Source organism: Hordeum vulgare, chromosome 3H, assembly GCF_904849725.1.
Source record: "Hordeum vulgare subsp. vulgare chromosome 3H, MorexV3_pseudomolecules_assembly, whole genome shotgun sequence".
Classification (NCBI taxonomy): Eukaryota; Viridiplantae; Streptophyta; class Magnoliopsida; order Poales; family Poaceae; genus Hordeum; species Hordeum vulgare.
In genome coordinates, this window is record NC_058520.1 from 37,086,377 (window position 1) to 37,100,435 (window position 14,059).

The 14,059-nt window shown below is 43.5% G+C and overlaps 1 protein-coding gene across 1 annotated transcript; it reads left to right on the forward strand.

Moving 5' to 3' along the window:
- Positions 1-966: 966 nt before the first annotated feature.
- LOC123441445 (disease resistance protein RGA5-like) lies at positions 967-13,320 on the forward strand. Its single transcript, XM_045117879.1, has 4 exons — positions 967-1,335; positions 7,298-7,362; positions 10,189-11,004; positions 11,316-13,320. Exons 1-4 carry the CDS (start codon positions 967-969, stop codon positions 13,318-13,320), a joined length of 3,255 nt encoding a protein of 1,084 aa, XP_044973814.1.
- Positions 13,321-14,059: the final 739 nt, after the last annotated feature.

Genomic DNA, 14,059 nt, shown 5'->3' on the forward strand with positions numbered 1-14,059 from the left:
GAAGAATGTCCTCGACAGCTTGCTTGGCACAATGATGAACATGGCAGAGAAGATCAAGGATGGGCTAAAGGCAATAAAAGACTTGGAGGATTTGGAGATCACGGGGATCTCCACATGCCCCGTAAAAAGTTGCAGGAGGAGACGGAGACGGAGACGACGAGGGGGCCAAGGGGAAGAAAAGTCAACAAGAAGGAGCAGAATTGTAGCCCCCCTTCTTGCTTCACCTTAAGTCCGAAGGAGATCGATCAATTCATCAAGTGCCTTACGAGAATCAAATTTAGTTCCGGTTACTGTGGGAAGATAAGCAGATTTCTAGACACCAAGGGGAAAAGGTTCAGCGGGATGAAGTTTCATGACTGTCACGTGATGATGACGCAGATACTCCCGGTTGCCATTAGAGGGATAATGGACAAGCATGTCCGTGAGACACTTACTGGTCGCTGCAACTTCTTCGACGTTATCTCTCGAAAGTCTATTTGTGTGAAGCAGCTCCGAAGGATACAAGACATCATTGTCATACTACGTGAACTTGATATATACTTCCCGCCCGCATTCTTTGACATCATGGACCACATCGTGGACAACATCATGGACCTCGGGCCGACATTCCTTCACAGCATGATGTCGTTGGAGAGGATGAGTGGGGTGATCAAAGGATTCGTTTGTAACATGGCCCGTCCCGAGGGGAGCATCGTCCATGGGTATCTGGCCAAAGAGTGCATCTCCTTTTGCGAGAATTATATGGGCAAAGAAGACCCTATTGTTGGTTTGCCCGTCAACAAGCACCATGGGAGGCTCGGAGGAGAAGGTCACAACAACGGCCGGAGGGAATTGCACGTGGACTACTCGGATCGACGGGACAACTTTGAGAGGGTTAACTTAGTAGTGCTACAACACCTAGATGTGGTAGATGATTATGTAACACTGCACAAAGAAATCATCGCAAAGAAGTAACGTGATCAGGGGATGCGCAAGACGGATGATGAAGTTACTATAGAACACAACGACACTTTCTTGCGTTGGTTCAAAGAGCAGGTTCGTGCTAATCCCCCTGAAGAGCGCAGTGCGGACGGGTTTCTCATACACATCTTAGCACAGGGCTCCGCGCCCAAACTCGTGTCCTATGAGGCATACGATATCAATGGGTACACGTTCTACACAGAGGCCAAAGACAGGGACAGTGATTACCAGAACTCAGGGGTGACGACTGAATACGTGACCGACTCCAACGACACAATTGAAAGATTCTACAGAAGGGTCGAAGAGATCTGGGAGCATAACTATGCTGGAAATCACGATGCGACGATGTTCCGTGTTAGGTGGGCTAAGGCCATCGTAAGAGAAAACAAGTATTTCACTACCATGTCTATACCCGACGCAAAGAGCACTACCGTCAACGTTAACGTCATCGCCAAAACTGATCCATGGATACACGCTAAGAACGTGACACAATGCTTCTTCGTAACCGACTCGACCAATCCCAGTCGTATTATCGTGAGGAGAGGCAAAAGGAACATCGTCGGAATGGATGGAGTCGCCAACGAGGAAGACTACGACCAATACGGCAACCCGATGAGGGAAGATGACGATGACGATGAAGCATACTTGAAAATAAGAATTAAGACTACATTACCTAAGAAAGATCGTACTCCATGGTGCCAAAAAAGAACAATCAAGACAACGAAAAAGAAAGGGAAGAAGCTCAACATGAAACGTCTTCGATGCAGCTGAGAAACAATCATTTATATATATGTACGTATTTTATGTACGCAACAACACATGGTTCCGATAATATTCGCGTAGTGTGGGAGGGAGATGTTCTCGTCATCGACTGCATGCGTGCGAGAGGCCGTCGGGAGAAAAGAAAAAAAAAGGGAGAAAGCAATACAAAAGAAAAAGAAAAGAAAGTAGAAAAGGAAAGGAAAATGATAAAAAGGAAAGAAAGGTAATAAAAATAAAATAATAAAGAAAAATAATTAAAAGAAAATAATAAAGAAAAGCAATAAAGAAAATAAAGTTAGCAGTAGCGCTGGTTTGGCACCAAAAGAGCGCTACTGCTATATAATCATTTAGAAGTAGCGGTAGTGAGTCGGAACATTCGACGGCTGATTGCAAAAAGTCTCTCTTCATGCGATCCTAGCAGGAGACGCCTCCATATGTCGCCTCTACCCAGCAAGAGCAACACAGGGGCCGTCCACTGAAAATTAGCCCGACGACGTTGGTGGATGTGGTTAGGGAAAGTATGGCGGGCTCACTACCGTCACCCGCCAAGAAGCAAAGGAGGAGATCGAAAAAGAAAGGTTGTAATGGCGCTAGAGCTGCTTCAAGCAGCCAGCCGCATCCCCGGGAGGTAGACAGGATACCTATCGAAGGTGCGGAGCGTTTCCATGTCCCCGGCCACCCGATCTACCTCAGAAAGTGGTTGAGAGCATAAAAGAACAATGATCTAAGGAGACTTCATGATGATGTGCTGGCCACAAAGAAGAGAATTCTCAGCTCGGAAAAACCAGGATACCAACTTTACCCGGTTCAGGTTTCGGGTGCGAGTGGATACGTCGACACTTGGCCCACGAACAAGTTCATCCTGCGATTTGACTACATCTACGACATGTTCCACCTGACCAAGCTGGATTTTCAGTTCATCCGCCTGTATGCGCTGTATCTCAACTACATCATCACGCGCGAGAACATAGAATATATGTGCGTCACGGACCCGTACTATATGCACGAGAGCTTGTTGGCAGAGTGCCAAGAGCACCGGGACTCTGCGAGCAAGTACATCAGTGACTTCATGCTCGCTAATAAGGACAAGGAAATGATTCTCCTGCCTTATCATCCCACGTAAGTTATCCGCGAATATCCTTTCGTAAGTTTTGATCATTCCTTTGCAAGCATGGAGGCTAATTTGAGCTCTGCTTATTTTGCGTAGCAGCGGAGGGGGGTGTCCTCATCTTTTTGTAGCCCGAATACTCCTATGCTCTGTACTTGGACTTATCGATGAACATCAAGAAGAAGGATTACACGCATATAAAGAATGTTCTCGATAGTGCCATTTTGACCTACAGCCTTACTGGTGGATATATCAAGGTGAAAAAGTACAGGAACAAAGCGCCCACTTTCGGCCATAAGACCAACTTTTGGTGCATCCAGCAACCAAATGGTAGTAGGACTGATGGATTCTACCTCATGCATCACATGATCGAGTTCAGAAGGGATAGACAACGCCTTTGCATGTCATCTAATTTCGGTGATGCCGAGATTCTCAGCTAGGCCACAAGCATAGGAAGCACATCGGATCATCGAATCCGAGCTGAGTTTTATCACATCCAGTGTGAACTTGCCCAGATGATCATGAAGCAGGTCGTCGAACAAGGAGGGATGTTCTATCATGGGCCAATGAGGCGGGAGACTATCCGAGAGGTGCTAGTCGCTCAGGGTCTGGACATGAAACATTTCAAGAAGCTCGGGTGCTTCATGCCTGAATATGAAGATTGGAACTTCGATGAGAAATAGTGATTGACGATGACAATGTTTGTGTTCAATTATAAATAATACTACTAGTCTTTATATGAACTACCGTACATCACTCTAGTTAATTAGTTTGTGTATGAGGAACTTCGTTATTTATATATGTTTACTGCTTGTGTTTCTCAAGTACATTATGTTGCATATTATATATCACGGAATTAATCAACTTGCGATGCAGGTACATATATCGAAGATGGCGAAGGACTGCTACATCGTATTCATTAGGAGGGTTCCAGGAGTGTACGACCACTAGCCAGACGCTCAGGCCCAGGTGGACAGGTACCCGGGGGCTAGCCATGGAGGGTTCGACAGCAGAGCCGAAGCGAAAATGAGTTACTTGAGGTGGATGCTACGGCAAGAGACAAAGTGAAACCGGTGTCTCAAGAAGTACTACATAGTCGCGCTCTTACTCATGCTGATCGCCCTTCTCTTCTACGTGATGGTTTAGATAGGGATGATGAAACTTGTGGGTGTGCCATGACTTGTGTATATCGCTATTTTCGAGATTTGATGATATTTGTGTTGGATAATGATGATGATGATGCTATAAATGAAGAGACTATTTTATGTGTATGATGTGATGAAAATTATGCATGTTTATTAAGATATGATGAAACCACTGTATACAGCATGCACAAATGCATAGGGGGGACATAAATACGACGCGAATTAAATATTGAAAGCAGGAATATTAGCAGTAGCGCTGGAATATTAGCAGTAGCGCAGGCTTAGCAGTAGCACTTTATTTATTCCAGCGTTACTGCTAATGTGTATACCAATAGCGATTTTATTTTTAACGCTACTAATAATAGATTATCTGTAGCGCGATTGCAGTAGCGCTATCACAAGAACTATTGGTAAGGGAAAAACCAGTGCTACTGCTAGCATTTCTCCTACTAGTGTTTGTTCACGAAGTGCATCCAATTTTTTCCATAACCCTCTCAACTTTTTAACATAGGCCATGTGGGTGAAATGATGATACCATGTCAAGTTTCAGCCTTTTAAGAGTTAATTTGTAATGCTTTTCAATGTCATGGTCATTTAGCTCAAAAAAATCATAAAATGCATGAAAAATATTGCAAATAAAATCAGAAAGGATTGTCAATTGATGACGTGACTTTGAATTGTGCATATTGAAAGCACAAAAAGCGTGGAGTTAAAATAAGTTTTTAAAAATTAAATATATTTGTAAAACCTAAGTTTTCATTTGAAACCCTCACACTTCGAAAGAGATTATCCAGTTTGTACACAAAGTGCATCCATTTTTTGCCATAACCTTGTCAACTTTTTAGCACATGCCATGTGGATGAAATGATAATATCATGCCAAGTTTCAGCCTTTTTAGAGTTCATTTATAGTATTTTTCAATTTCATGGTCATTTAGCTCAAAAAAAATATCATTAAATGCAATAAATATTGCAAATGAAGTTAGAAAGGGTTAAAAATTGATGATGTGGCTTTTAATGGTGCATATTGAAAGCGCAAAAAGTGTGAAGTTCATTCATAGTACTTTTCAATTTCACTATTATTTAGCTCAAAAAAAGTTATTAATTATGTCATATTTTACTTTTTAAAATAAATGATGTCAATTTTACTTTTTTTTTAATAAATGATGTCATATTTGTATTCCTCACATTTTTTGATATAGTGGATATATTATTTGTTGAATTTTGATTTATAGATTTAAAGATATTAATTATGCCATATTAAATGATTAAATGGCAAAAAATGAATAAACTATTATTCTTACTTATTTTATTTTAAACTTTTTAATTATTTTGGATTTTTTATGGTTTTTGAGAATTATTTGAGTTTTTTTGAAATTGTTGCCTTTTTCAAGTTTTTTTAAGTATTTAAATTAATTGTTGTTGTTTGTTAATCATTGTTGTTTATTTTAATAATTGTTCGGAATTCAAAGAATTAAATCATGTGACATCAAGACCTAAGGGTTAATTGGATTGATAGCTTACTATTATCAAGAAAATAACAAGGGCAGACTTGTAACTAGTAGAGATAGGACCGAAAAGTTAAGCGTGCTTGAGCTGGAGCAGTGAGAGGATTGGTGACCGACCGAAAAGTTAGACAATTTAAAATAAATGAAGTGAGTGACTGGTCGGGAAATTAGACGAGATTTGACATAAGTGCTACATGCAGTGAGTAGGGATGATTGAAGATTAGATTATGAAATAATTCAAAGATTTGAAAAATCAAAAAAAAAAATCAAAAAAAATCTTTTAGTTCCGGTTCCCCAGCAGCCACGTGGAGGGCCTTTAGTCTAGGTTCGTAACACAACCGGGACTAAAACTTTTAACCTTTTGTTTCGATTATTTTGTCCCGGTTGGAAAACCGGGACTAAAGGTTCGTTTTCCACTAGTGCCCCTAGCCATGTATTTTCACAGAACATAGTATTAGGCCATTTCCTACCACAAACGTCCCTCTGCAAGAAAAATGACCGTACGAAGTCCTTCCAAAATGGCGAGTCCGTTGGTTCTTGCCTCAAAGATGGTTTTAAAATAAAGGTACTTATTTCTAAGCAATTATTGCCAAACCTCGTCCCTAGTAAGTATCTTGTATAGCTATTTTTCTCAACAAACACTTATTTTTAGTCTTCTGGTCTTTCACTGCTAGACATCCATGGTGTTTAGGGAGAGAGATAAAATCCCACCTCGTCAGGCAGTATTTACGCTTACGTTTATCAGATTGCCGGAAAAACCTGGATATGTAGTAATCCAATATTTTCCTTATCCTTTTGGGTATTTCTAAGAAAGATAACATGAAATAGGTAAACTCGTGAGAACATCATTGATTAGGATAAGCCTTTTCCCTTAAGACATAAGCTTACCAATTTAACAACTTATTTTTTTTCTCAAAGCTACCCTCAATACCTTTCCATTCTTTATTAAGAAGTTCACAAAAATTCACAAGGGTACCAAGGTATATAAAAGAGGAAAGAGCAACTCGCCACCAAACAATTGTTTGCATTTTTTCCATTTTTAGCGTTTCCAAAGTAGAAATGTTCACTCTTGTGGAAGTTAATCTTGAGACCAGATAATTGATCGAATAAATAAAGAAGAAGTTCCATATTTTTTGTGTTCTCAATGTCATGTTCCACGAATATAAAACATAATGGTGTCATCGCCAAACTGAAGTATCGAAACCCCACCATCGACCAGATGAGGAATTAAGTCCACAACATGACCTGCTTCCTTGGCTTGGCTAATGAGAACCGCTGGAAGATCTACGAGAATGTTGAAAAGAATAGGCTACAGTGGGCCTGTTTGTCGCAATCCCTTCCATGTTTAGAAATAGTGACCAATGTCATTATTTACCTTGCTCATCTACATTGCCATGTCATAAATGTGTCAACCCATTGACACCATTTTGTCTGGAATCCTTCCATGCGCATGCATTGTTTCAACAATGGCCATTTAACTTTGTCGTAGGCCATTTCAAAATTCACTTTGAGGCTTGCTCTATCAAGTTTATGAGTGTAGCTGGTGAATTGTATCACTGAAGGCAACAACCCCCTCGATGCCGGCGACCAGGACCCTCTTGAGATGTGCTTCCCCGAAGACTCCTGCCCGGCTGGTCCCTAGCAACGTATAGTCTCCCTCAACACCGCCCTCATCACCTTTCCAATGGCACGACCTCCAGCTTCTCCCTAATAAAATTCCACCGAAAATCGCAGTCCTCATAGCTTCCAGCAATCCATTGCCACCACATCAGACACTGCATACCTCTGTGTCTTCTAGTCTTATTCATCCCATAGGTCCGTGATGCCAATGTCTCCGTCATCGGCATCAGATCAGGTGGAGGGATGAGGACAAGCATGATGTACGTCTATAAGCCTCTCGGGCTCTGGAGCCTCCCTTGTACATTGGCATCCCTTCCCCGACAACCACACCCTCGTGATGTTTCCTGGCCGGTGGTTGCGTGCCTCAATGCCTCCTTTGTCGGTGGTTGCGTGCCAAAATGCCTCCTTTGTCGGTGGTTGCGTGCCTCAATGCCTCCTTTGTATGTGTTTGCGCCCATCATCACCTGCCTCGTCCCTAGATGCATCGTCGAAGTGCCAACCTTGTCTGACAGTAGCGCACCAGGACCGGTGGTCTTGCCGTTCGTCACTTCGCCGCAAGGCGGTTGGGTCTTGTTGGTTGAAGGTTTTGGGATCTATGGGAGTAGAGGGAGTGGGGAATGGATTGTAATCATGAAATATATTACGTATGGAGCGTAAAGTTGGTACTGGGCCTGGTGACATGGCACTGACTGGGTGGTCAACCGCTCATAAATTTCAAAACTGATAAGAAAAGTAGTTTGAGGAAACGGGGTTAGAGATTTCAACATTTTAAGGTTGTAATGTAGACAATTTTAGAATTCAAGGTTATAATATGGACTTAGTTGCTTGTAATGTAACACGTGGCATCGCGAGAGGAGCAAGGTTCATTAAAATGGACTAAAAAGAGAAGGGGAAATAGTTGGACGTTGCTAAACGAGTCTCCCTCAAGCTAACACATGTAACAATTCAAAATATGTCTTTTTTCTAGGTAACTAAATACGATTTTTCAAATTCTAAATTGTATGAGGAATTCTTATGCCTAAGGGCCAAATCTTTTGGACGGCTTAAAATACAAGCTGTCTTTTCTCAGCTTAAAAAATTAGCCGCTCGTAAAATTTGTCAAAGCTTCTAAATTAGTTATCCTATAACTAATTCATAACCCACAATGAATAAGAAATCCAGCTAATGATAATAGGTGAAGAGGAGACAGCTTATTTTTTAAGCGGTCGACAAAACTGGCCCTAAGTCGACTTCCGGAACCTCATCGAGAGTCACACTGGGTCAAAAAAATCAAAATTAGCTCGGATGGCTATCACTGTTGGCTTGGAGATTAAAAAACTGTCGACTTATGTGTCCTTTTTTGGTGGGGGTGTCGACTTATGTGTTGACGCACGGGATCAAAATTAGCATTAATAGAAACAGGGGAAAATTAGCATATAGAACATGATACTTTGATTTCTCCGCCAAAAACAAGGAAAAAAAAGAACATTACACTTTGTTAAGTACGGAGAATACTTTGAGCAGTAGCCAGCGAGATCTTGACGAGCAAAAATCAGATGCCCGACAGCTACAGCGAGACCTTGGCAATCAACGGTCGAATTTTCCACGAAGAAGAGATCAATGTCTGCCGTATGGATGTTACACCGATGGTCTGAGCTCATCGTTTCTTGATGAGGACATGTCTTCCTTGTATATTACCTGCATAATTGGTCAACGATGCCCTGTTGGTCATCTTTCCCGAGCCATCCCACACCATCTACTAAAGCTCGCCTGTATGTAGTACTAGTAATTCTCCTCTTTCCACCGCTTCGGCTCCGTCGTTGTTGTGGCGAGAGGCGAACGGCTGCTTCCAGGTCTCTGGTTCTCTGCTCCGTTTGGAGGTCTCCTATAGGTGAGTCTCTAAGCTCCTATGTTTTTTTTACTGCGATATTAAGATTTCGGAAAAGAAAACTGGGAACGTTCCCTAAAAAGAGGTTTCAGGGAACGCTTTCAAGGCGTCTCATTAGCCTCGACGAGATGAGCGGTCTTTCGGACCGCCTCGTGGCTCGCTCGGTCCTGGCCCAGTAAAATAATCGGTCGGTCCGGACCCTGAAAATATGACAAAAAATTCCTCGGTCCGGTCCGGTTAAAGCTCGGCCCGATCGAGCGGACCGAGCGAAGCTCCAGTGGCATGGCGAGAGCATGGCGGGGGCGTGGCTGGGGCTTTCCGGGGCCACGGTGATGGTGTGTGAGGTGTGTGGCGAGGGCGGCAGGGCATGGTGGCCCAGGCATGACAGGGGTGGTCGCCGTCGTGGTGGCCGCCGTCCGTGGTTCCGCGTGACCAACGGATTCTGTAGATCTGGAAATCATGTCCACTGAACCTGCTTCACTTGGATCTATCATCTCCATCAAAAGATCAATGAGGGAGATCCTACATCGCCGCATCGGCCATCGTCTCTTTCACCTCCGTATTTAGAGGCTTGCCGCTATTTGTCGTAGCCCGCTATTTAAAACATTGTCTCCGTCCACCGGCCGTTGTGCCAGATTCGTCGCATATGAGCCCCATCTGGTGTTCTTTTTGGTGATGTAGCTTTCTCTGATTCTTGTCAATCTTCGAGACATCTTTTCGATGAGCTGCGCTTCCTTTAGCTTCGATGAGCCGTCGCCGGAGCTCTAGAGTGCGCTCTGTCCCTGTCTTGGCCGGTCCTCACGGTCCTCTCGGTCTGGCCCGAGCTCGGCCATTGCCGGTCCGGTCCCTGAAGACATGACCGCGATGTTGCTTGGTCCGGTCCGGACCGGACCGCCGGCAGCTGGTCCAAAAGCCGGCTCGGACCGTGTCTAGGATGAGGGTCTGATCACGATCGAACGAACGTCATTCCTCTGGGATACATGGCGATTTTTCTGCTGCTTTTTAAACACGCTACATGTCAATTTTTGTCGCCGATCATGACAATTCTTACAAAGCTGTCATGAGCATTTTACTTGTTTTGTTATGGCAAGTTGGGCTTTCACTTAGGAAAACGCTGCCACAAAAACTTTCCCAATATATCGCGGTCCTAAGATTTTTGTTAAGAAAAAACTTCCATCGGGATAAATCCACTTGAATGAACTCGATGATGCGCATGCAGGGTTAGAGAGATGGCAGTCAGCGTTGTCACGGGCGCCATTAACTCTGTCATCGACAAGCTAACTGGCCTGCTCGGCGACCAGGTCAGCAGCATGCTCGGCAAACAAGTCAAGCTTGGGATCCAGTACCTGAGAAATGAACTGAGCAGCATGAAAGCTGTCTTGTTGAGGCTCTCAGATATGGAGGAGCACATGGACCCGCACACCAAGGAGTGGAGGGACAAGGTGCGGAACATGTCGTTTGAGATCGAGGACTGCATCGATCGCTTCGTGCAGAACCGCCACAACCATGGAACCTCCCAGGGTGGTCTGATGAAGAAGGCCGTGGGTATCCTCAAGGGGATATGGGATGACCTCCAGATCAGCAAGGAGATCGAGGCGCTCAAGGCCATGGTCGCCGAGGAGAGCGAGCGGCGCAACCGGTACAACATTGACATGTGCCATCCGTCACCTCCACCTGTGCCCTTGGACCAAGGAGGGCTACGTGCACAATACGAGACGGCCAGAAATCTTGTGGGCATTGATGCACCCCGGGAGAAAATCTTTGGGTGGCTGATGGAGCAAGACCCGAAACCAAACGTGGTGGTCATCTTTGGGATTGGAGGCTCCGGCAAGACCACACTAGCTTTGGAGGTGTACAACAAGATCCAAGAACCATTTGATTGCAGGGCTTTCGTCTCCGTTTCTCGAACTCCTAACGTCAAGAGCCTTTTAAAAGATATCTTGTTTCAAGTCAATGAAAAAGAGTATGACAAGTCAGAAATATGGGATCTGGCGCAGATGATACTCAAGATCAGGAACCACCTGAAAGACAAGAGGTAATAAATTCCCGATTTCTTCTTTCTACTAGTATTCTTGTAAGTCAACCTGAAATTGTCTCATGAAAAAGTGATATCGAGCAATCAGTCCCCATCCAGCACGCACCAACCACCAGATCGACAAAGCATGCATGCCTTATACATTTTGTACCAGAACATCCCTTTTAACAGTCCATTAAATCATTTTGCAGCTTACATTGTGCAGTTTTCTCAATCTTAGTACCGCCTTAATTTTATGTGCTTAGTGAAAATATGATCTACATTTAGCAAGGAATGAAGTTGTAATGTATTGCCCAAACAAATATATGCAGGTACTTAATTGTTATTGATGATATCTGGAGCTCATCAGCTTGGCAACATGTGAAATATGCCTTACCTATTGATAACAACAAACGAAGTAGAATGATTGCTACAACACGTAGTAAGAATGTGGCAACAGCATGTTGTGCTGACATGGATGGGCATATGTACGAAGCGAAGCTTTTAAGTATTGATGATTCCCGCAGTTTATTCCTTGGAAGAATATTCCCTTCTAACCAATGTTGTCCCCAAGACTTGAGAGAAGTAGCGGATGAAATTTTGAAGAAATGTGGTGGCTTGCCATTGGCCATAATCAGTATAGGCAGTTTACTAGCCTGCAAAAGTCGAACAGTTGAAGTCTGGTTGAAAATACGGAAATCTGTTTCTTCTGCAGTTGAGAAAGATTCTCCCATTGACCAAATGAAGAGAATATTATTTCTTAGTTATTTTGATCTTCCACCCCACTTAAAGGCTTGTTTGTTATACTTGAGTGTCTTTCCAGAGGATTATTACATTGACAGCAGATTTTTGATATGGAAATGGATGGCTGAAGGGTTAATCCATGAAGAAAATAGAGAAGATATGGAGATGCTCGGAGAAAGCTATTTAAATGAGCTTATCAACAGAAGCATGATCCAAGCAAGAAAGATTGGGGCGGATGGTACAACGGTGAAATTCTGTGGAGTTCATGATATTGTGTTGGATTTTATTACAAGCCAAGCTGCTGAAGACAAATTTGTCACTGTGTTGAATGATGGTAAATACCCTTCAAAGAATATTCGCTGGCTATCCCTCCACTTAAACTCTTCTGAAGCCGCAGATTTGCCAATAAAGGATGCATCTCTTCTTCGGTCACTAAATATATTTGGATCTAGTACTGTACCTAGAGGTAAGCAACTACCTCGAAATTGCAAAGCTTTGCGAGTGCTCAATATAGAAGGTGTTATGAAGTCTAAGAATCATGACATTCAACATATTGGAAGTTTCTATCAACTGAAGTACCTAAGGATCACGTTGGACGGAAAACATACACAAAGGGAAAGACCGTGGGATTACCGGATCACAGGCCCCAGAACAGCTATAACCGAGCTTCCAGAACAAATTGGCAACTTGCACAATCTAGAGGTATTAGATCTTAGAGGTTGTGTAATTATGAAACTACCAAGGACTATTGTTCAGTTAAAGAAACTCGTGTGCCTTTTTTTGCATGGAAATTCGACTCCACTGCCAGACGAAATTGGGAATCTGCAATGCTTGGAGGAGCTTTCATGGATCAATCTTTGTAAAGCATCTGTAAGGTCTATTGAAGGGCTTGGGGAGCTGACCAAACTAAGGGCACTTGATATTACATGGATATCATTTGGTGATGGAGCTTTCAATGATGAAGATCTCATGAAAGTGTGGGCGTCATCTCTCTCCAAACTCCTTGCAAACAGCCTACGTTCTTTGCGTTTCACTCAATTCAAAAGCTCTAACTTCTTAGATTGGTGGGTGTTTCCGAGTAGCTCCTCTCCTCCGCCTCTCCGGAGGCTAGTCCTTAGGGGACATATTTACTTTGGGTTCCCCACCTTACCAAAGCAGATCAGCTCCCTCATCAACCTCACTCGCCTTGGCATTTCAGGTGTATGTGAAATGGGAGAGAGGGGAGTCAATATCCTCGCAAGTCTACCGATGTTGCTTTCTCTTACACTGCGTTTGCGCTATGGTGTACAACTAGGGCATGCAATCGGCAGCCAAGGATTCCGGTGTTTAGTGAAGTTTAGCTTGTGTGCGGAGACCTGCTTGAAGTTTGAGCCAGGAGCTATGCCAAAGCTCCAGAGGTTAAAACTAGTCTTGGCAAAGTCAGACAAGTACAGCCCCGGTGGTTTTGTCCAAGGATTGCTGCACCTTTCAAGCCTCAAACATATCAGTATCGGATCGAGTTACTTCACCATCGAACATAGTGAGGATTGGAAGGATGAAATCAGAAAAATCATAAGCATCCATCCCAACCAGCCAATACTGGACAGGATCTGAAGCAGCCCGTGCAGCAACTAACTTGAGGTTTTGCACTAAATAACCAAGACGAGAACCAGTTACTTCACACACGAAAGTGCTCTGTGTTGGGTGTTAGTCATTCGACCGGGTTCAGTTTCTCCACGGGAAAAAAAATGATGTTTATTGTACATTTGTTGATTTGTCAAATAAATTCGAATGTATCACACTAGTAGAAAACATGCCTTTCATCCTCAGCAATAGTCCCGGATGAAGGCATCATCGTGTAACTACTGTTTACCCACTCGTGATGCTCAGGAAGAAACCCTAAGATTGTTGGAATTAAACACGTCGTATACGTGTTCAAGTCTGATATGTGTACGTATCCATGTAGATTTCTAAAGCATCACCGAGCTGGACTAGTGCTAGTTGGTTTAGCTAGTATAAAGATCCCTGCACCCCTCTAACAATTGTACAACCGAGAGATCAATACAGAGCAATACAACATCAGGACCGGTACCGATACGGTCCTGTGGCCATACTATCTCATGTATTCTCGCCGCACAAGTAGCCGGCTGCGTACGTGCTAGCTAGCACAGGAGTATGTCTACGTCTACGTCTCCGATACAACCGATTAGCTCGGAAAGTACTCGAGCTACTCTTGTACGCGTGTATCGCTGGAAAGTACACGACGGATTGCAGCGGCGAGGTCGGGCCTGTGCTAACAATTGGCATCTAGAGCGAGGTTGCTCTTCTAGTAACGGAAGATCATGTGGGAGGA

Excerpts from the sequence above, each read along its gene's own strand:
- LOC123441445 (XM_045117879.1), top strand. The coding sequence starts at position 967 with ATGCGCAAGACGGATGATGAAGTTACTATAGAACACAACGACACTTTC. Across the intron at positions 1,336-7,297 it reads TTAGGTGGGCTAAGGCCATC|GTCCGTGATGCCAATGTCTC; the intron begins GTAAGAGAAAAC and ends TTCATCCCATAG. Across the intron at positions 7,363-10,188 it reads GGGATGAGGACAAGCATGAT|GGTTAGAGAGATGGCAGTCA; the intron begins GTACGTCTATAA and ends ATGCGCATGCAG.